Source organism: Pleurodeles waltl, chromosome 10 (assembly GCF_031143425.1).
Source record: "Pleurodeles waltl isolate 20211129_DDA chromosome 10, aPleWal1.hap1.20221129, whole genome shotgun sequence".
Classification (NCBI taxonomy): Eukaryota; Metazoa; Chordata; class Amphibia; order Caudata; family Salamandridae; genus Pleurodeles; species Pleurodeles waltl.
Genome location: NC_090449.1, coordinates 111,936,926 through 111,959,250, shown reverse-complemented (window position 1 = coordinate 111,959,250; position 22,325 = coordinate 111,936,926). Strand labels below are relative to the sequence as shown.

The window sequence follows — 22,325 nt, the reverse complement described above, 5'->3', positions numbered from 1 at the left end:
TCAGTCCAAAAGAATTTAGCCAAGTTGTCTGCAAATACTAAAAAGAGAAAGTATAAGAATTTCTTTAGTTAGTTTTCATCGCTAAAAGACTCACTGTGTGACTACAAACTGTATTTGCTATTCCTCTAACAATAGTACATGAAGTAAGATGCTATATGTGCCAGGGTACTATTTTTTTTCTATGTGATCTGTAATGAAGAACATGCTGGGGATGCAGGATGCTGAAAGATGCTCGGTGTGCTATGTAGTCAACAAGTGTGTCCTTGTGGTTATTCCTCGGGCCACAGGTAAGGTGAGGTGACTTTGGCCACAGGGCTAGGTGTCCCTCGAAGTCCTCTTTGAGCCACTAGAAGTCCAGCTGCGGCTAAGCTACGGGTCTCTGTTCACAACAAAGACCAGCATTATCCTTTGGTGAAGGCTGGTATTCCTGTTTGACAACCATTCTCAACTTAGACGAGATGCCTGGGTTGGGCAGACTCGGGTGCAACTTGTGGCCTTTGAGGATCGGTCTCTTGGATCGCTCAGCAGAGCTCAGTGGCGATTTAATGAAGGTGGCTACTCACTTGCTGGAATGGGTTTATTCAGCTTTGATGGCTATAGTGCTGGTTCCAAGGGGTCACTTGACTCACCATTTGAGCCACTTCTTTAGTCTGGGGCTTGGGAGTGACTTTTCCATGAGCCAGCAGCCACAGGCACAGTCCTACCTTTACTAGCCCAAAGTGTGGCAGGTGCAGTCCAGCAGCTGGAGTAGTCTCTCTTGCCAGGTCAAGGGGTCACCAGGACAGCCCATTTTCAGTACTTTCTCCAGTTCTGTTGTGATCTGAAGTTCAAGGTGCCATATTTATGCCCAGGATGTGGCCTGGGAGGATGATGAGGTCACTAGCTAATAGCCTACCAGGATCCCTCCTGCCATCTGCCAACTTCCTGCTATATGTGGCATCTTCAATTCTAGAGTGCAGTATCCTGCCCACTCTCAAGAGGTCTGAACCCTTAATTGAAAGACAGGAGCTTAGTAGCCCACCCTTGAGTGGCTACCTGTGGGCTACACACCGACGGGAAAACTTGGGCACTGGTCTCCGTCATCTGTTTCCACCGCCAGCATGTCTACCGGAACAAATGGGCTGCCCTTCAGGAGAGTGATCGCCATTTGCCTAACAAAGGGTACTTCGCCTTTGGTGCTCACCTTCACCCCAAGTGGCTTTCTTCAAGGAGGAAGAAACATCGCTGTAGCAGGCTTCTACTGTTCCTTAACCTGGGCGTTATTTACACTACTCCCCAGGAGGGAAGGAGAATGCCTCACTGGACAAACAGAGTGGCAGTTTTCTAAAAGTTTACTTTTCTTAAAATTGACATAAATCTGACTTGGGCATTAAGTCTGGTTTAATGCAAAGATTAATCTGATACCTTGAAGTACCCACTTTAGAAGTCCCGTTCAGAAGTTAGTCAGACTGACAGGTTAGCGGGTGATTTTATAATAATCAAAAGGGCTACTAAATCTTCCACAGAAACAAAATGACAATTTGGAAACTTTGCTGTTAGGGGGCATATTAAGAGCATGTGCTAGGGCTCAATAGGCCTTACATTTTCCACACAAAAAAAGTGTGATGGTGATTCTTGCTGCACATTGAAAGCTTTGGGTTGATCAGTCAAGCAGGGACTGAGAGGAAAAAAAAAGGGGGGGGGCGGTTTCCCATGTTAATTCCTATAGGAGTTTTGAATGCGACTACAGCCCGAACACCTGCATGCAATTACACCAAATTTAGTAGAAGGCTAGATTTTGTTCCGCGGATTGTGCTTTGTTATTTGGTGTAAATTTGCTCAGTCGTTTTCGAGATATTTAAAGGAGAAATAAATTTGTATGTCCAGGGCTGTGGATCTGTTGCAATGTATTTGCGGCCAATGCAGAGTATTCGCGGATGCGTGTGCCAACAGGAATACTGTGATTGGCTGGCTGCAACCTGACCAGAATGTTGCGGCCGCCATTGTAGGTTACGGGACATGGTCCCCAGGGCTGAAAAATAAAATAAAACTGGTATAAGGTGTCAGGGTGGAGGTACCCTAACCCCAGGGATATTATATAGGGGTGTTTGAAGGTCAAATTATGACTTTAAAATGATTTTGTATTAACAGCACGCAATATTCGCAAATACATTGCAACGCTTAGCGCAGCCCTCGTGTAACATTGTGACAAATTCAAAAAGATCGGCAAAAAAAAAAATTCACACTCATTCATAAACTAATTGATTCACTCATAGTAGCACTCAGTCATACACCAACTCACATACCTAGTCAGACACTGATGCATCCACTCACAGACCCAGTCGGAGACTCACACATTCACACACAGACCCACTTAGACACACACACCCACTCAGACTCATAAACCCACACACAGAGCAAGTCACTCACACACCCACTCACAGACCCCGTCATACTCATGCACTCACACAGACCTTCAGACACTTCTGCCCCATTCACAGACCCACAAAACCTCTCACACACTCACTACAGACCCATACACCTACACCCGCTTACCATCCTATAACACTCCCACCCATTTTGAAACCATACAGATTATAGTTACAAAATACAATTTAAATTCACTAAAAATATTTTTTTTTTAAACAAAAAAAATCAAAAGTTACAGGGACGTTATAGTTAGTAAACAGAATTATAAAAATCTTAAAATTCACTGGAAAAAACAAAAAGGTTACAGAAACATTATAGTTAGGAAACAATTTTTAAAACCTTGAAATTCATTGAAAAAAACAAAGGATACAGGGACGTTATAGTTAGGACATAATATTTAACAAACCTTGGAAATTCACTGAAAAAACAAAGGTTACAGGGACGTTATAGTTAGGAAACAGAATTTTACAAAATCTTAGAAATTCACTCATAAAAAAATATCAAATGTTACAGGGACGTTCTAGTTAGTAAATAGAATTCTAAAAAATCTTAGGAATTAACTGAAGAAAAAACAAAAGTTACATGAATGTCATAGTTAAGAAACAGAACAAAAAAAAAAAATCACTAAAAAAAACAGCAGGGACGTTATAGTTAGGCTCACATTTCACTCATTCAACACCAGTGAAATTCAGCAGTTATAGTTACCAGCTCAAACTATAACTTACACCCCTGTAATGCACTGCTTATAACATCACATATTAATAATTCGTGACATGGTCAGTTACATCACAGATGGCATCTCAAATGACATCACTGATGTCCTCATCCACCTAGAGACTCTGACACCCCACTCTCACACCCATACATACCTCTCATACACCCACTCACACAACTACCTACATAGCCATTCACACACCCATACAACTACACACAAAAACACTCGCTCATTATAAAATACACTCAACACACTCATATAGCCAGTCACACACCAGCTCACTTTGCCACGAAATTACTCACACACTAACTTATCATCCAATGCCCACTCACACAGCTAATATTCACTTATTTCGTATACAGCCACTTACTGAGCCACTCACACACCATTACTCCCACGCATACACCCACTTACTCAGTAATACAGCCACACAGAAACCCAGTCATACAGACACACAGCCACCCAGACAATAAGTCACTCACCCAAAGAACTACTTGCAGACCACACTTACTCACCCATACAACAAATAACACAACCAGTCACTCACCCACAGTTACTCACACACCCACTCACTTGGTCATATGCATACTAACACATACACTCATTTCCTATACAGACAGCGATACAAGTACACACTCATCCATAATTTACTTACACTCACTCACACATACACTCCCTGGCACACCAACTAGCTTGCCCATACAGATATGACACTGCCTCTAACTCACTCGAAGAGCCACTCACTCAATCATACACACTCAGTCACTCCCTTACCACTACAACTAATGAGAAAACCACTCACTCACAAATAAAAACTACTCATATATCCACTTGTTTACCCATGCAGCTACACAGAAACCCACTCACAGTAAAACAGCTTCTGACACTGCCACTCAACCAACTGTACAGCCACTCATACAACCACTCACATACAAATGTAGACAAACACACATCCACTCGGATGACAAACATTACTGTCAGAAATGACCCTTTCTGCAGGATTATTTCCAAACTTTTTGACCTTCTCCTTCTATTCTTCTGACCCTCTCTGTTGGCTTTAGGACACTGGGCACTTTATCACTGATAATCAGTGCTAAAGTGCATGTGCTCTCACCACTAAAACTTGGTATAATTGGTTTACACCTGTTTGGCTTATTTAATTTACCTGTAATTCCCTTGTAAAGTGGTATACCATATACTCAGGGCCTGAAAATTAAATGCTTCTAGTGGGCCTGCAGAGCAGATTTCATTACCCACAGAAGTAGCGTTTCATACTTGCCTAGGGCTTGCCACTGCAGTACCTCCGAGTGCAGTTTCCTGCCACACTGACTAGGTAAGTCAAACTACTTGCCAAAGCCTAAACTCCCTTTTTACTACACCTAAGTCACCCCTACGGTAGGATCTAGATAGCCCTATGGGCAGGGTGCTGTGTATATATATAAAAGTTAAGACATATTTGTATGCCCTACATGACCTAGTAGTGACAAACAGCCTATTTAGTTTCTCACTACAGTGAATGCTGCTCCTCATAGATTTGCATTAGGAATTCCCTTATATATGACTAAGTGGTCATTTCTGCTCTATAAGGAGTAGCGTGGCCATATTTGGAATGACAGTGAAAAATCATGCTTACTGGTGTAGGTGGATTTTACACTACTATTTTAGAAATGCCACTTTTAGAAAGTGGGCATTTCTCTGTGCTCTTAAGTCTAGTGCTTTGCAGCATGGTCCAATACTCGTCTAGTGCAGGGTGATAGCTCCACTTTGTGCATACTCCCCAGACAGCGATCCATCAGGGAGGGTTAGGTATGACAGGGTTAAAGCTGCACACTGATGGTCTTCCCCGGCTGGGAGAGAGGGAGGCAGGGTGCACTTTACACTTGAATCAGCTGTGTCCTGCACTCCACAAATGGCTTGTGTACCCCCCACCTGATGCCTGGAGCCAGGATAGAGGGGAAGGAAGATTTCTGGAACAGGTCAGATCTGTCTGGAACCTTCTCCCACTTTCTATAAGCTGGGCATTTGGAGTATATTTAGAGAGACTGTAACCCTATGATTTTCAGAGCACTTTTGGGAACTGGGACCAAACGTCTGCCAGAGGGACTGCTGAACTGCACGAAGGACTCATCTGGACAGCTATTCTTTTGTCGCACTGCTGCCTGGTGTCTGCTGGGTGGCCCAAAGGACTCATATGTATTGCTTTTCTGTACTCTTCCCTACTGCTAGCCTGTTCCCGGACTCTGAACTATGAAGGTTGTGTGGGGCAGCTAGGAAGGAACCCCCACTTGAACCTCTTGTTGTGTGCTGGCCTGACTTTTGCCCTGTGTCCCCGCCAAGGGCCCCCCTCCTCAAGGAGCCTAGTGCGGGGAGCACAGTATCCTGCTCCTGCGCTTGTCTAAAACTAGAACATAAAGAGCGCTTCATATTTTACTTCTTCAGTGCATGAAGAGCGCTGTTTCATTTCCCTTGCCACCTTCTGTAAGCCTTCCTTTGCTGGTGGAGCAGCTCCCCCCACTCCCCCCATTGCTGAGTGAGGAGCGCAGCGCTCAGCTCCTGCCTTCCTTGCCTGGGGGAGCAGTCCCTGCTGCCCAGCAGGCGAGAGGGAAGAGTGCCCTGAACTTGCCCTGGAGGCGGAGAGCCGCATTGGAATCAGCGTGTTCCTGGACGAGAAACCCAGCCCGTAAAAAGTGCACCGGGTGCGCTTGCACTGCAGATGACATTTCACCGGGGTCAAAGGACGGGGTAAATCTCTAAGGAGGGCCCCTGGAGAAGTACGAAGTCACCTGCCAAGTTGGGACCTCCACCTGTGGTGAGAGTGGAGTGGCGGCATAAAGCGGTTGCATTCCCTCAGACCAGACTGAATTATCGTAATACCTACAATAGACGTGCAGCACCATCTGCTTTCCACCAAGGGCACTGCAGGTTCAGTGCCTCCTGTTTACATAGCACGGAGTGCAGAAGCTCCTGCGGCCCAGCTTTAATCCCAATAAAGGACCCGTAAAGGCAGCCATATTTCACTCTGTAGACATGTAGGTGTTTCAGCCCCGGGGAGTTCCATGGATGCTGCTTTGCTGGTACAGCAGAGGCTTCCTGTGCCCATGTAGTTATGAATGTGACCGCTAAATGCATTACTGACCAAGCATTTGTGGAGACCTGGGGACATTTGTGTGTTAAAGTGACATGGGAGAATTCATGTGTTTCTGCTGGCTCATGTTGTGCATATTGCTAATGGATGCTGTTTTGTGGCTCCTAGGTCCTATGGCAACGCGTAGGACTGCGGCATTTACATTTCATAGTTCATGTTGTTTTGCCAGAAGAGCCATTCACTTGCATTGCGTGGTGTGACCTAATATATAGCATCACAACCTTGCCATTCTCATGATACTTAGCTTTTTTTCAGTAACAGCATTTGGTGTATAACCTGTATGATTGAGGTCATGGTGTAGACCTACGATATGTGTGATATAAGAAGCACATTATTTTTATAAAATCATGTGTGGAGTCTCTTTTGTGGTGTATTTTGTTGGATCATCGGTCTGAGTGTGTCACGCAAACGCCTTACACATGACCTCTGGGGATAAGCCTGACTGTTCTGTGCCAAGCTACCGGGGGTGAGCACAGGTTATCTTTCGTGCGTAACTTACTTGCCCTGACTAGAGTGGTTGTTCTGTCTGACTGTGGTACACACCCTAGCCAACCAGAAACCCCATTTCTAACATACAAATACTATCACTGATCAGCAGCTCTGGAAGAGTACTAGTTCAACTTACGGAATCCCTTTGTATGTATGTTTAACTCATGTAAACGTTTTTTTACACACTTACACAGACTGGATGATGTCAGTCACCATGTCATGAGGGATGTAATATGTGAGGCCATAAGCAGTGCATTGCAGGGGCTTAAGTTATAGTTAGAGCTGGTAACAAACTGTTGAATTTTACTGGTTTTGTGTGATTGAAATGTGAGCATAACTGTAACATCCCTGTAACCTTTGTACTTCTACGTAAGTAAGCATAGGCCAATTGGGGTTAGCTAATTCAACATACTTTTTGTAAGGGGTTAGAACACTGACACGGAGGTCTAGTTAGCAGGCCTCAATCTACTCTCAGAGACGAAAAACCAGCAGCATCAGCCCAAAACGTTTTGGTGATCATGCTAAAAAAAAAAAAAGAGGCATTTCCCTACAAGAGCTAAAATAAAAACTTACCACATCATTCAAAATTACACCTAGTGTGCAAACTGCCCTTTCCAAGCCCAATTCTTGAGATGTGCCATTCTACACATAAATCACTACCTCATCCAAAATGATATCCTCGAAAACTGACGGCCATTTTGTGGTCTCCACAGGTCAAAGACAATGTCAGGTTTATTATTTGGTGTGCAGTGCTATTCAGACTGCACAGGTCTTCTTCGCCCCAGTATTTTTACTGGTTTTTGTGTGATAGTTGACACAATCCTGTTCCAAACACACCAAAACGCAATGTTCTAGTTATCATCTATCTAATTAACAATCCCTTCTCTACACCCCTAACACTGTAAAAATCACTGCTGCTGTGAAGCTAGGTTAATGTTATATAAATGATACTAGATACAAACATAACAGAAAGTACTGTCATGGATCACACTACTACTCAACAACAGAAAACATTTGAAGGCACTGTGACCAAACCATTTTCCAGAACATGCCCTTGAACTGAAGCATAAATTAATGATTGGTTGTTACGTTCAGAACATCCGCCCCAAATCCTTGACTTCAAGCTCCAGACAGTCCCAAACAAACAGCCGGGACTGTCACTCTGCATACAGAAGTCGGATGCATCACAATCAGGCAATTGTGCACCCATTCCATACACTCTTATTTGGCAGTCCAGAGCCCCCAAGCTTAGAACCATCACTCTCCCCTAAGCTCTCTATACATTCTGGGTGTACATCCAAACCTGAATCACTAGGTGCTCAAACGTAGCAAATCTTTTCAAGGCTCTTACAGCCACAGCTTGTGATGGGACACACTGGGCATCTCCACAAGAGGGTCTACTACTGTAACGAAATGCCATGGCAGCATCTAGAGCACAAATTTGCAGGCAGGCTCAAATGGAATACCCCCTTACATACAGCAATAGGCCCCAAAGCTGCACATCAATCTGCACACACAAGCAACTCAACCTCGCAGTAAATATTAGACTGCAGCTATTTGAAAAATCTCTAGTTGCCACAGCCAATGTTTTTGCAAGGATGATAGACACTGATGCTGAACTCTATTTAAGAGTGTGTATCACTGAAGGCTTTGCGATTATAAGTGATCTGTCTTAATGTAGTCCTTAAAGATGACAAATCAAATTCTGTATCGCTATTATAAGTGGTGGGGGTGCATTGGGTGGAAGTGAAATTGCTAGTACCTAAAGATGGTTCCACCTCACTTTGGACTTGTGGAGTGGATTCATTGGTCTTTTTGTAAGAGACTGAGACTTTCATCTAATCTTGCAATTCCCATTCTGTGGCAACATTTGAGCCATGGCTTTCTTCAAATGAGTGTCACCTTAACCAGGTACTGAATGTACTGTATACTAATATCATGCAAGAGATTCTGCAATCCCTATATAAAAACCTTCCTCTAATGTCTTTATAATCAGCATCTTGTGACACATCCAGTTGCCAACTTTAAAGAAAAGGTGTCATAACTCCACTATAACAACATATTACAATTGAGTTCTGATGTCACAATGCTTTCTGCAAGAGCAAGCAATAGAGGGCAAAGGCAGGTCAGGTCTCAGAACATAAATGAAGCAGCCGTTTATAGAACAAAAAAAAGAAAAGTACCTTTTCTTTCTTTTGCTCTAGTCTTCAACTCTATAGGGACAATCCGGAAGGAGATATTTATGGCAATATATTTATTTTTTGCATTGCTTCGTTATTTATAGAAAAGCTAGAATCTTTCAGGATGTTTCTAGACATTCTGAGCTGCTACGCCTTTTTTTTTTTTTTTTTAACGGACATTAAAATTGATTCTATTATCTTCTTGCAACAAATATCTAACAGCTTTTTTGACGTATTAAATTTTGAGTTAGAGATTTTAGTTTTATTCTTCGTGTTTGCAAACATGTTCACTATTTCATATGAAAGAGCTACATATTAAGGATTTAAGTGGTTTAAGGGAAAAGGTGGTGGCGCGACCATGTATTATAAAAAGGGAAGAAGAACCTCCTGCCGTACATGATAAGGAAATTGCAAGCCACCTTGGAGTTCCATAACATTATCTGGTCGCGCCGGACTGGGACAAAGAAGTTCAGGCGACCACGATGAGGCGCAGGCCAGCTACAGGGACCTAGTTGGGTCCACTGAACAAAAAGTACTTTCAATCCTGGTTTGAGGAGCATTGCTATAGAAGATGCATGGCGCAGTCGAGGTGATGTCTGTTCCAAGATGATGCTAGGCTGCGGTGAAGGTCCTGTTGTGCTGACGCTGAGGATCCTGATGACGGGATTTGCGATGCAAAGTCCAGTGTCTGGATGTGACCTGCCGTCGGGGCAATGCATTGGCTCCAAAGAGCTGCAAGGCTACGATTTGGAGACGGGCATCCTCATTGAGGCTGCCATTAACTAGAGATGCAAGGTCCTGTGCAGAGGATGCATCTGGCAGTGGCAGGTCCGAAGGTTTTGTGTGCTGTGGTGACAATGTGAGTTGTTGCGACAGATTCACACAGAAGCAGCAATACATCTGTTCTGCGCAGGGTTGTGCCTCGCAGCAGACGAGATGCTCACAGCAGACAAGAGTCAGTTGTGCTGGTACCATAGACTACCAGAGAACCTTAGGCCCACTTCCAAAGTTCCAAGTCTGGGGTGGCACCACTTGGCGAGGTAGACTCACAGATGGCACAGTCCAGGTGCAAATGAACGTTATGGAAGCCTGTTATGTCTCGGTCGCTTCAGATCAGGGGGCCAGTCAACTAGCCCATGGAATCATTCTGGGTTCTTGTCCTTCTAACCCAGGTAAGAGGGCAACAAGCAGCAGGTTAGCACAGCAATGCAGCAGTTCCTTCAGAGCTGCAGTCCAGCAGAATGGCAGTACGTGTAGTAGCACAGCAATCCTCATTCCTGGCAGAGTATCCACAGGTCCAGAAGTGTACTGACGTGGTGGTGCCGAAGGTCCTTCTTTTATACACAATTGTGCCTATGAAGTGGGGGCGAAGCTGCTAGAGGCATGCCTGTGAAGTGCAGATGCCCTACCTTTCCTGCCCTGGCTCCAGACTGACTATAGGGGGTTTGCAGCCCTTTTTGTGGAGACAGGACACAGTCTATTCAGGTTCAAATGATACTGATACTGGGCCCAGCTACACACTCCCATCCTGCAGATGTTGGCCCATTCAGTCATACCCAAGATCCCACTGTGTGTTCCTGTCTAGGCCGAATACACAAATCCACTTACAATTACACCCAGTCATGTGACTCAGGCAGGCTCCAGGTGGCTAAGGCAACAAAAAGTCAACTTTCTAAAATTGGCATTTTCAGAAATGTAACAAAAAATCTGACTTCACCGTAACTTAGGATCTTAAAGTAGGATTCTAGAGACAACAACATTGAAGGGGCTATCTCTTTTAAACTACACTTATAAAATGTAATAAGGCAACTCCAATGTCATTCTATGGGAGAGATAGCCTTGCAGTAGTGAAAAATTAAAGAGTTTTTCACTAAAACCACTTCAAAGATAACAATTCTTGAGAAAAGGGTCACCTGCTCCCAGATGGTCTTCCGACTATTTGCCACCCGTCACCAGAATACATTTCTCACATTGCACCCCCACTTCCCTTTTGCAGACTGACATTTGTGGGGATCAAAACTAAAGCAAAAAAGCTATCTCTCAGACACCAAGCACCCTTGATTACCTAATTTGCCCAGCCACAGGAAAATCGTACATTTCCCATGATTCTGATATGCGTGGTCTACTCAATCCTGTGATCTGCTCGAAATACATTAGTAGCATGTACAAGTACAGCTAACCATAAAAGCACTAAGAACTCAGGCCCACATATAGGAAGCATTTTTCAAGTTGCAAACGGCGAATCGGGATCCCTTCCCCTTTGTGAATGGTAGCGAAAATATTTTTTCAGAGCATTGGGACCACTGCCTGCTCAGAAAAAAATTAAAAATAAAACTTTTCATTTTTTAAATGCATCTCGTTTTCCTGTAAGGAAAAACGGGCTACATTTTTAAAAAAATGCTTTATTTAAAAGCAGTCACGACACGGTGGTCTGCTGTCTCCAGCAGGCTACCATCCCTGTGAGGGAGGCCATTCCCAATGGGGTGCAAATTGCGACCTCTCTCATTAATATTCATGAGGTAGGTCATTTGCGACCCCATTGGGATCATTGGCACTGTCGTACATCAGGTTTTGCCACTTGCAAATTGCGAGTCGCTCTGACTCTCAATTTCGGAGTCGCAAAAGCTCATTTTCGGACATGTGGCCCATACTAACCTTCCAACCCATTATTACTGGAAGCTGCTTCAACCCAATTGCGCCACCCGTTACACTGCATGGTGGGACACCACTCCCAACAATACAAAAATAAAAATCAATAAACTATTTGAATGTACGTTTATTTAAACGTCTTCCCAACCTCCGCCGAGCCATCTCTAGCGATTTGATACATGCGAGATCCGCTTTTAAAAACTGTGGCCACTGTAAGAAACCTATAAGAATTTGTACACGAGTCCGTCGCCGTGCTGAAGAAACGGAGTACCAGAAATGAAATCCTACGCGGCACAGTTCTCGGAAGCGAAAAGATGAAATTTGCAGGGCCACTCCGCGAAGTGTATCAAGTCAAGGTTTCCTCTTTCCATTCTGCTACTTATTCTGAAATTATAATTTTATATGATGGACCTGCTCCCTTAACACAATTTAACAAACACGAGAAAGGTTCAAATATGTATGTTCATCCGTGCAACGGGAACTTAAGACACTACAAGACCTTTGTACAGCCTAAATTGCCTTTCTTGTCATGCTTCCTCGTTCTTCAGTCAGGCATGTACGACATACGGCCCCTCCCCGCTAACAAGATGCACATCCCTTTTCCCTTCGCTCCTCGTGACTCACTGATTAGATGTCCTGCCATGCTCCCCACCCCTCTGAAGCAATCTCCTCCTCCTCGCCAAAACAAGGGTCATCGTGTCTGTACACAAACCCACGCAGCTCTGGCAGAGACAGGGTCACGTCACGGACGTCGCTCGCCGTGCCCTGCCATTGGCTGCAAATATGTAGGAAGTAATTCGCTGAAACGGGAACAGGGGTCTAAAATCACAGTTCGTTCAACAGAGACGATACGGGAAGAAAAGTGGACGCCAGAAGCAGAAAGGTAAATTCGCCGCCCACTCCGGCTTGCACACTTGAGCAAAGCAGCAAGTTTTCCCCTTAAAAAAACGAAACGGTCTCTTTAGACGCTGTTTACACATGAAAGGCAATGTAGTAATTCAGAAAATTCCAGGTTTGACTGGCTAAAAAATAAGAGAACTACCACAAAATTAGATCCTTATTTACAACGATGCCACGCCCTGCAGCTGTAGGCACGCCAACTGACTGAAGGTCGAACGCCTACACAAAAGTTATTGGCTTTGGCAGTGTTTTGCCATATTGTACACCAGTTTGGCTGATGTTCAGCATGGCTAAAAGTTGTGTAGTGTCACAGAGTGGACTGGGGTTGTAGGGTGGATTGGAGTAGAGTGGGGAGGATTGGAGTAGGATTAGAGTGGCCTGGAGTGGGGTGAGGTGGATTGGAACTGGAGTAGACTAAAGTTGAGTGGATCGGATCGGAGTGAGTTGGATTATGGTGGAGTGGAGCGTGGTGTACTCGATTGACAAAGGGGTGGAGTGGATTGGTGCAAGGTGAACATAATTTTGGGTGGTTATGGTGGTTCGGAGTGGGGTGGGTTGTATTGGAGTGTGGTGGAATAAGGTGGTTTGGAGTGGACTGTATTGGATTGGGGTGGATTGAGTTGGATTGGTGTAAAGTGGATTGCAGTGGAGTGAATTTGGATGAGTGGGGCAGATTGGAATGGGGCATATTAGAGTGTGTTGGACTAGACTGAGGCGGATTGTTTTGTATTGGAATGGGGCAGATTGTTTTGGATTGGGGCAGATTGGATGGATTGAGTGTGGTGGACTTGGGTGGTGTGCGGTGAATTGGATTTGATTGTTTTTCATTGGTACAGAATGGATTGGGGTGATGTGGATTGGAGTGGGGTTAACTGGGATGAAGTGGGTGGATTGGATGGGAGTGATGTGGTTTGGAGTGGGGCAGATTGTTTTGGAATGAAGTGGGGCTGACTTGGGGTGGGTGGACTGTTTTGGACTGGAGTGGGGTAGAGTGGGGTGGTGTGAGGTGGACTGGATTGTGTGGGGTGAACTGGGAGAATGTGGGTGGACTGGATTTTGGATGAGGTTGACTAGATTGGAACCGATTTTTTGGATTGGAGAAGATTGTTTTGGACTGGAGTGGGATCGATTGGAGCGAGACTGACCGTTTTGGATTGGAATGGGGCAGACTGGAGTGGGCCAACTGTTGTGGATTGAAGTGGGGCAGATTATAGTGAGACAGATTGTTTTGGATTGAAATGAGGGAGACTGGAGTGGGCCAACTCTTGTGGATTGGTGTGAGACAGATTGTTTTGGATTGGAGTGGGACAGATTGGAATGGGTTAGACTATTCTGGATTAGAGAGGGGAAGACTGTTTTGGATTGGAGTGAGGTAGATTGGAGAGAGTCATACTGTTTTGTTTTGGATTGGAGTTGGTTGGATTAGAGTGCAGTGGATTGGGGTGAACTGGATTTGTGTGGGGAGGACTGGACTGGGATGGGGTGAATTGGGATGGAGTGGGTGTATTGGATTGGGGCAGATTGTTTTGGGTTGGAGTAGGGCATACTGGAGTGGTTCAAAAAAAATTGTTCGCTGTTCAGGATCATGTACTGAATCGTGCTACATCGAATACAAAAAATACACGCATTCACAAACCATTCTTGCAAGAGGAAAGCATAAATTCAATTGTACACATATTTTTTGCAGCTTGCCAGGTACTCCCCATGAACTCCATTCAGCTCTCTTGTACTGCGAGCCCATGAAGGCTCTGACAAACATGAGCGACCCCAGTGCTATTTTGGAAACTTACTGACACATATGCTATAATATTTAAGGACTTGCAAATACTCATTTTGCGACTGTGAAAGAGCCAGCTCTGAGGCATTACCACTGCTCGCTGTGGGACATTAAAGCGCTAAAGCGGATGCCCAGGTTAATAAAATGTGTTGCCGCAGTGGTGCTCCTCGCTTTATATTGTACATATCTGAAGACCATGGCTCATACTACAGCTGTTACTTCCACCTTTTTATATTCTAGCCCTTATTTTCGACATACTAGTAAGAGTTAATTTGTTTTTTTATACGTTCAGTTGATCTTTTAAGAATCCTTTAAAATGTTCGTACGGTCAGATTTTTCAGTAAATTATAAATGGAGGAGCCATGAATTTCACACACAGTACAATCAAATTGTGGAAAGTGAGCACATAACCAAAACATTGAGTATTCAAGTTTATATATATTAATTTCACTGGAAATTTCAATAGCAATTGGGTGTAGACCCGTTGTAGGTATCTGAAGATCACTTATCAAGGAACATTTTAAATAAAGACTTTTCTTTTATTTTCACTATTTCAGTCAAACACCAAGAGTTTTGTGCTCAGCCAGAGCAAGCCACAGGGTTTTCACACACTTAAAAAACTGCAGTTGATACAGGCCAATTTTGATGATCACGTTGTAGCAAACTTCTACAGGGTTAATCAGATACTATTTAAGGATTTCAACAAGGTATGGGATTTTTCAACCATACAGTAAAGCAAAAACATCAATAAATGAACAGATTAAAAAAAATCAATGACTCAATTTCAATAAGACATTTTTCTCGAGGGTCATCTTAACCATATCAGCTCTCCTCTGTTTTTAAAGAGAAGACCACTGCTCAATTATTTCAACTGTACCATGTTTACAGTAACTTCGCCTTGAAAATCAATACATAGGTGTTGACGCCTGGAGAGTGTTGTTTCCTGCTGCAGTGCAAAGGCTGAGCAGGCTACTTTATGACAAGAAGATAAATCTCTACCAATGACAAAACTTTTTGAATTCTCCTTTCAGTCCTGCTTACTCTAACCCAGGGAGAACAAGTCCATAGACACAACACAGAAAAGCAGCTCGAAGCCTATGGAAATTGCAGAACCTACTTTAAATCTTCTGGCAAAACATACCTCCTCTTAGGCTGTGTCCAGACAACGCTGCTTCCTGACCCCGGGACAGACGGGTCTAAGACTGCTGTGACCTACAAAAGAAACTAACTACACTGGAAGCCAGGGTGTCTAAAGAAGGCCCTCTGTCAGGAGTCATTAGAAACCTTCTAGGTCGTTCAATTAATTAGTGTGTTGCTAAGAGGATTTTGGAAACCTGTACCAGTTATGTCAGGCCCTTTTATCTGATGTGGAATTTGTCCAGTTATGTCAGGACACTTTAGTAGTAGTAACCTATAGGGAAATGGCAAAGGTCCCTAGCAAAGAACACAACTATGTACACCGACTGGGTGTTAGTGACGTCACTAATTCTTTTGTTGTCAAAAGTAGATGCTTGTACATAAGTGCCTTAATTGGCAATTAATAATTTAATGGGCATTGAACGGATTAGCCAAAGGTTTTGTCCCGTAGAGCAGATACCAGCAATTAACTGGGAAGGTTTACAGCTCTCCAACAACGTTCCTAACGGGACCCCCTCTTTTTAGACTGAAATACGTTATCAGAAAGTGTCTTCACAACCTTTATACATGTACTTTTCAAACTGGGGTGGGACTGAAGTTTCAGGTGGGGAATGCAGGCAAGCGAGTCCTGACACTCAACACAGTACAACCAAATTGCATATGGAGAACTAAGTTCCTACTGCAGTAAAAACTAGCACTTTTGACAAATATCACACACTGAAAAAAGAAGAGAAAAAAAAACACAGACCATTACATTTCCCTATTCATTTTGTTATTAAGATTAATTGTAGCCAACCGCAAGACCCCAACTTTGTGCAAGGCGAGAAACGTTTCTGCTTCGCATTCACTACAGAAATATGTACAGTTATCACAGCATCCTTAATATTAAAAATCACAATGGAATGTACATAACAATGCTGCACATGAAACTCGCTGCCCACAAATATGCTGTAAAATAGGTCCTACTGGCACTTTGACTCTTTGTATCCAGTTAATTTAAATATATATATTATCCACAGACAACCATTTAAAGCAGCCTGAACAGAACTTAAAATGTGAGTAACTCTCGTAGGAACAAAGCAAATTTGGAAGATATTTAACACATCTGACAGCTCCTAAGATCACCATCTTTAATTTTACAGGAATGGGAAACTTTGGGAAATTACATTCTCCCCTTTCCAGGAATGAGAGTGAACCGAAGAGCTGTAGTATTTTGATAACCATGCCACATCATGTGCTCGGCATTTGTTTCTACAGTTTTCATCTAACTTCTGAGTAAATACTCTTTGTGATTCTGAGCTATCTGTGAAAGGGGTGTAGAGCATTGTATTTTCTTAGTCGACCTCCAGAGATAGCCCCAACCTTTGGTTTCACAAATAGTGCTTAATAAAAGTTATTCACCCCAAAGCAAACCAAGGGAACTATCTATCTGTAAAACTGAGCGTGTGTCCTGCAGGAAACTCGGGAAGGGGTTTGGTAAGAATTATTGCAATACCTCACCCAACACATCCAGTTCAATTGTCTTACTTTGAAACCCAGATGTCTCCTTCACTGAAGGCATTCCAGAATTGAACAGATCCACATAATATTGAACACACCACACACCTTTCCTCTTTCAATTAAATTATCCACTCAATATGTATAGAAATCATAAACTACTTTAAACATAAAATAAAATAGAAAACTGCAACGTATACATAAAGTGGTGAGCTAGGAGAATATTCAAATATAATTTGTAAGAAATCTACATTTTCTCTGTGGTCACCAGGGAATTTGCGCCTTTTTCTGGACCCATTATTTTTGCCAGCTTTAGAACGTTATACACTTTGCCTCCTCTAACCAGCAGTACACTGCCTCTGATCCCTCTTATACCATAGTTGAATTGGCATACTTTTGATTGGTATATTTAACTTGCATACAAATCAATAATACATGGTACAAAGTGTACTCGGGGCCTGTAAGTTAAATACCACTAATTGACTGCCGCACCTATTGTCGCATCCATTACAGTGACTGTGCAAACATGGCTTCAGGCCCACCATTGTAGCCTGACTGTAGAAGTGTAAAAACTACAATTTGACCTATCAAAATAAAAAATTATTTTGATAGGACCTTCCTTTTAAATACTGTCACATCTATGTAAGGATTGTAGCCCACAAGGCATGGTACGTGGTAGATAAAAGTAGGGCATGTAGAAATTTTATGTTAACATGTTCTTACAGTGACTAGCACCCAAAAGTTATTTTCACTGTGGCATCCTAGCTGTCCCACAGAGAAAACCAGAGTACAGATTAAAATACTAATACTGTATTTCTGGAAAAGATGATCTAGAAAATATATTACACAGCTGTTTCTAATAGTTATTACAATCCAATTTAATGGTGAAGTCTGATTTTTATAAATAGTAAAGAAAAGTAACTTTTAGTAAGTTTATTTTTTCCCTGCCTGTGGTTCCTTGGGCTTAATTTGCAGTTGCTCTCCAGATTCTCCCAGCCAACAATTAGCCTTGAGTAGGTGTGATGTGCCACCCAGGAGCAAACAATAGGTCAACCTAAATGGGCACAGATGACTCCTCTGAACGCCACATAATATGCAGGGTAGGACTGTGTGCATTATTTTTGACACTAGAATGCCAAATTCTGGTTGAGTGTCAAAACTACTTTCAAAGATCTGCGGGGTTCACATATACCAACTGGGCCACATTTGAAAAGGGTAAAGAACAGGATGTCAAGACAATTCTTGTGAAACCACTGCCTCTGCTGTTCCCCTACCAGACTTCTGGCCCTGTGTTTACAAATTACCCTTGAGGCACACTGGAAATGGAAGAGAACAGGACGTCAAGACAATTCTTATGGACCCACTGTCTTGTTGCTGAATTACCCTGCTTTTGACCTATTGATCTTCTGTCTCTGGGTTATTTGAAGTAACAGGGCCTGCCTCAAACTGGATTTTAGTGAATACATTTGGCACCTTCCGGAACCTACTGCAGAACACTGATGCAGAAGAATAGAAGAGGCTGTACCTGTTGTCTGTGACCAGAGATGAGCCCCGAAGGACTGGCCCTGCTCCTTATTGTCAGAATGTTGATCCCCTGTTCAAACTAAAAGAGGCCTTTCCTTCAACTACACAGCTGACCAGTGGCAACTGGACCTGGATTAGATCCTTTTGTTGGCCTCCGACTGACACGGTGTGAGTCTCTAAGTGCCACACTGAGATCAGGGGAGGATGGTTTGGGGGAAGAGAACTAGAAGTGTAGTCCTGTTATGTAGACCTAAAGGGTCATGTCAGAAGGGAGAACTTTTGACCAGTGCGTATCTGGTTGGCGTATCCGACCTGTGTTCCATTGCATCCAGCCTCAAATTACACCGAGGGTCCAGTCTCTGCGAGCATAGATTATCATTGGTGCTTTGTACTTTTTCTACTTAATACTTCGAAAATTTCCCTTTTTAGATTTTTGTTATTTTGCTTATTAAATTGTACTCCATTTTACTAATTTGGATTTTTATTGTTTTGCATTTTTAAGTTATTACTGTTTTAGTATTGCATAAATAGGCTGTGGCTGAAGAGGGCTCCATGACTTTGGATAGCTGCTGGACAAGCTCCTGGTTAAGCTGCTAACTTTTGGCAGTAAAGCTTTGAGCAAGAACGTTTTGATTTTTACGTCCATGGAAGGTCCCTTGCCAGCGGAATACTTTTGATACCTTTACCTGATGAAGATTTCTACCTTTGAACTTGGTCACTTTTTTGGGAGCTTGGATCTTTCCGGTAGGGCAAAAATGCAGGTTGTAATTGAACACGTACCTTCTCCACGAGATCCAGCTGATTTGGATTTGCTGCTGTGGAAAAGTTCTAAGGGGGGAGAAACTTGAATCTTCAGCCCTGCTACAATGCACCTTTGTCAGATCAGCTTGGCAGAGTGGTCTCGGTCCTCCAGAGCCAAAACGTTTCCATGTCCCAGGATTCAGGACCTGTTAGAAGTACACACTGACACAGCTAAGATTCCCAGGACCTTGCAGACCGCATTTGGTGGACAAGACTTTTTCCAGCAAAACCACCAGCAGGGGCCAGGGCAGATCCAGTTGAAACTGGATATTTGTATGGTTGCAGGAAAAACTTCTTGTGGCTTGTTGTGTCCCTGTAGCTTGAAGAGTAGGTCAGCCTTTGATTCCACTTTGTTTTTCTAGGTACAAGGAGGAGAGCAGGTCCAGTCTTCTAAGCTCTCCTTGTGTCTCAGACAGAAGGTTCAGTTCTTTTCTTATCTTCCACATATCTAGTACTGTTCTGAGGGCGGCACTGTGGGTGTGTCATGTATGCCTGGTAACAGCCTTTATGGGGATGACTTCTAGCCCCTCTGTAACTAATAGGGTAGAAGTTCCCAGGAGTTACCCTAATCATCTTTTCAGCACTTACTGTATGTCTTACCGCAAACAGTCCTGCAGGGCCCCTCTTTGGCAGATGGTAAAACATTTCTTTCCTTGAACACAGCCCCTGGCTAAACTAGGTGGGCTGGACAAGAAATGAACCACCCCTCCTCTGTGGTCACGTTAAACAAGTTCTGGGGCAGCTCCTATCCCACTGTGATTGGTGCCTGTCTGCCTAGGGTAACAAAGAAAGGACCTGCCCAGGTGTCAGCTGTGACAGGGTAGGATTCTTTTTAGTTATCCAAATTCTCGGTCATGGCCCAGAGGGCTAACCTGTTAAAGGAACAGAAACATTTCCCCACACCCAAAGCCTTTGTCCTACTCTGGAAGCAGTTTTCACACCAAATCAAGGGAGCTATTAAGTAGCCAGGTGACAGAAGGAGCTCTGCAAATGGGTCTCCAGAGGCTTCCAGCGGGGGAAAGGTAACTTTCTAAAAGTACCTTTCCCTTAACAGTATTAAAAATTTGATTATACCAAAATAATTTCTGGATTGTTTTTACCGATTCTAAATGACCACAGACATGTGTTAGTATGAATACAAGGACAATACTCCTAGTGTACAATTATTATTATTTACAAGCTATGGCCACCCTTAATGGCAAGACTACCACCCCACCCCCCAAAAAAACATGTTGGCATACTATCACAATCTTTCTTTAGGTCCTCTGTTAAACTGTTATTCTCAAACAAAACCAGTCTAAAATGCACCCATTTGCCCCAGAAAGTTCAACACTGCTGGCAAAATTACCAAATACAAATATAATGCCAGTGTATTGCTCCTAACACAACAGAGTGTTTTACACCAGTAACTTCAGTCTTACACACTTATGCCAAACATATTTTAATAAAATATTATATGCTACCTGTACCAGGGGACGGGGTGGGGGTAGTTAAGAAAACAGCATGTAAGCTTTGTGTAGGGTAACGTAAGTGAGTGGAAGACAATTGTTTGGTATTTGCTTGCAGTCCCAACCTGCAAAGGAACTAAGTCATACTACTGTAGCCGAGAGGGGAATGGGAGTGTCACCAGTACCTTAGAAATCAGAATGTTAATGCTATTAACAGATATCTAACTTTAGGTGAAGGAACATACAAAAAAATACTCTGCTTACGAAACTAGAGGATTTTTGTGTGCTACTATTACAAGTTACTGAGCTACACCTTACTTCTACATACCTGCCAACATCACATCTGAAGTGACAGACATGTTGGGTCCCAATGAGGCACCTGCTCCGACCCTCAATGGAAATTGATCAGCTACCAATAAATGTTAGCGAGAATAGGGAAATAAAGGGTGAACGGCAGAACATGCCGCAGTAAGCAGTGTGCTTGACCTAAAGGAGGAGAAAGAAAAAAGGTCTTAACAATGTAACATACCTACAAAAATGAAATATTTGTGCAAAAGACTAAAAAGCAGAGTGTCTTTCTCCAACATGGGCTTTAATTGTGGCACAACTTACACACCATGAGGTCAGAAATGGTGCAACATGTTTTATAAATTGTTTTATTTCTAAATGTAGTGCCTTGCACTTTGTGCAAATCACTCCCATCTCGCTGAGACTTTCTACAAAAAAATGTTATTTATTGTGAACCATAAACTAACCACTTTATAATCCATCAAATGTGCCAGAAATTATACCTTAATATATAAACATGGTGTCTTAGTTTATTGAAAAAAGTGTGCAGTTAGTTAAAACCATTACTCTGTTATTAAAAAGTAAAGTTCACAAAACACATAACATTGAAAGCAAACAGTATCAAAGTACCAAAAACAATTGCTGCACAAATGTGCTAAACTTAGAAATTAAAAATAATGTGTTTTTTTTTTGTCGTATTTTAAACAAGCTCAAAAAGTGATATCAGACAGATACCTTTTCAGAGATTCATGCTCCTTATGTAATTCAACATACTTTATTTTGATACATTCATTCTGAGATCTTTTGCAATCCACGTATTGAGTCGTAGAAACGTTATCTCTGGGCCTGCTTCTTTTCTTTTATAGGGGATGAACCATGCCTCTTTCTCACCAAGTTCACAACACTTAATCTCATAGGTAACAAATACATATTTTCTTTGATCTACCTATAGGATCAACATTTGAGGATCGTGATTTTGTTATTTTCAATACCTAAGTATCTAAAAAGTCAGACTACTTCAATTACAAGTATGAGATTAGCATGTTACAGGTTCCCTGAAGAAAAGCCTTGCAATTCTTCACCATCAAATGTATTGACTTGCATCAGCAAAAGTTAAAATGAAAGACATTTTTATGTTTTGCATCCTGTCAAATAGGGTGTGCTCAGGAGAGAAAGGTGTGGTCAAACCTTTTGACTATTGTGTGGAACAAATTCAGTTTATTTCACTATTCAAGCTTCTGAAGTGTCAGTCACCTTATGACCTATGACTTTGATCAGACTAGACAAGCTTGGGAACCAGAATGCATCAAGCAACAATGAAACAAGCATTGGCAAAGCTAATTGATCCTGATGTAACAGAGTAACA

At 42.8% G+C, this 22,325-nt stretch overlaps 2 protein-coding genes across 8 annotated transcripts in view; one reads left to right on the top strand and one right to left on the bottom strand.

The window, feature by feature from the left end:
• Positions 1 to 22,325, bottom strand: part of MAFK (MAF bZIP transcription factor K) — a 139,698-nt gene that overhangs the window by 115,394 nt on the left and 1,979 nt on the right. For 2 of the 7 annotated variants that reach the window (XM_069209908.1, XM_069209913.1), the window contains exon 2: positions 21,000 to 21,157. The exons of 3 other annotated variants lie outside the window; for them this stretch is intronic. In XM_069209908.1, the coding sequence (XP_069066009.1) occupies positions 21,000 to 21,030 (31 nt within the window). In that variant the 5' untranslated portion in view covers positions 21,031 to 21,157. Of the gene's footprint in view, positions 1 to 12,211; positions 12,325 to 20,999; positions 21,158 to 22,325 lie in introns of those variants that run through there. 2 more of the 7 variants (XM_069209909.1, XM_069209915.1) reach the window with 2 other exon arrangements.
• The window catches only part of GAA (alpha glucosidase), a 480,333-nt gene continuing 470,230 nt past the window's right edge, over positions 12,223 to 22,325 (top strand). The window contains exon 1 of the mRNA XM_069209906.1: positions 12,223 to 12,470. Within this exon, the coding sequence (XP_069066007.1) occupies positions 12,229 to 12,470 (242 nt within the window). The 5' untranslated portion in view covers positions 12,223 to 12,228. The remainder of the gene's footprint in view (positions 12,471 to 22,325) is intronic.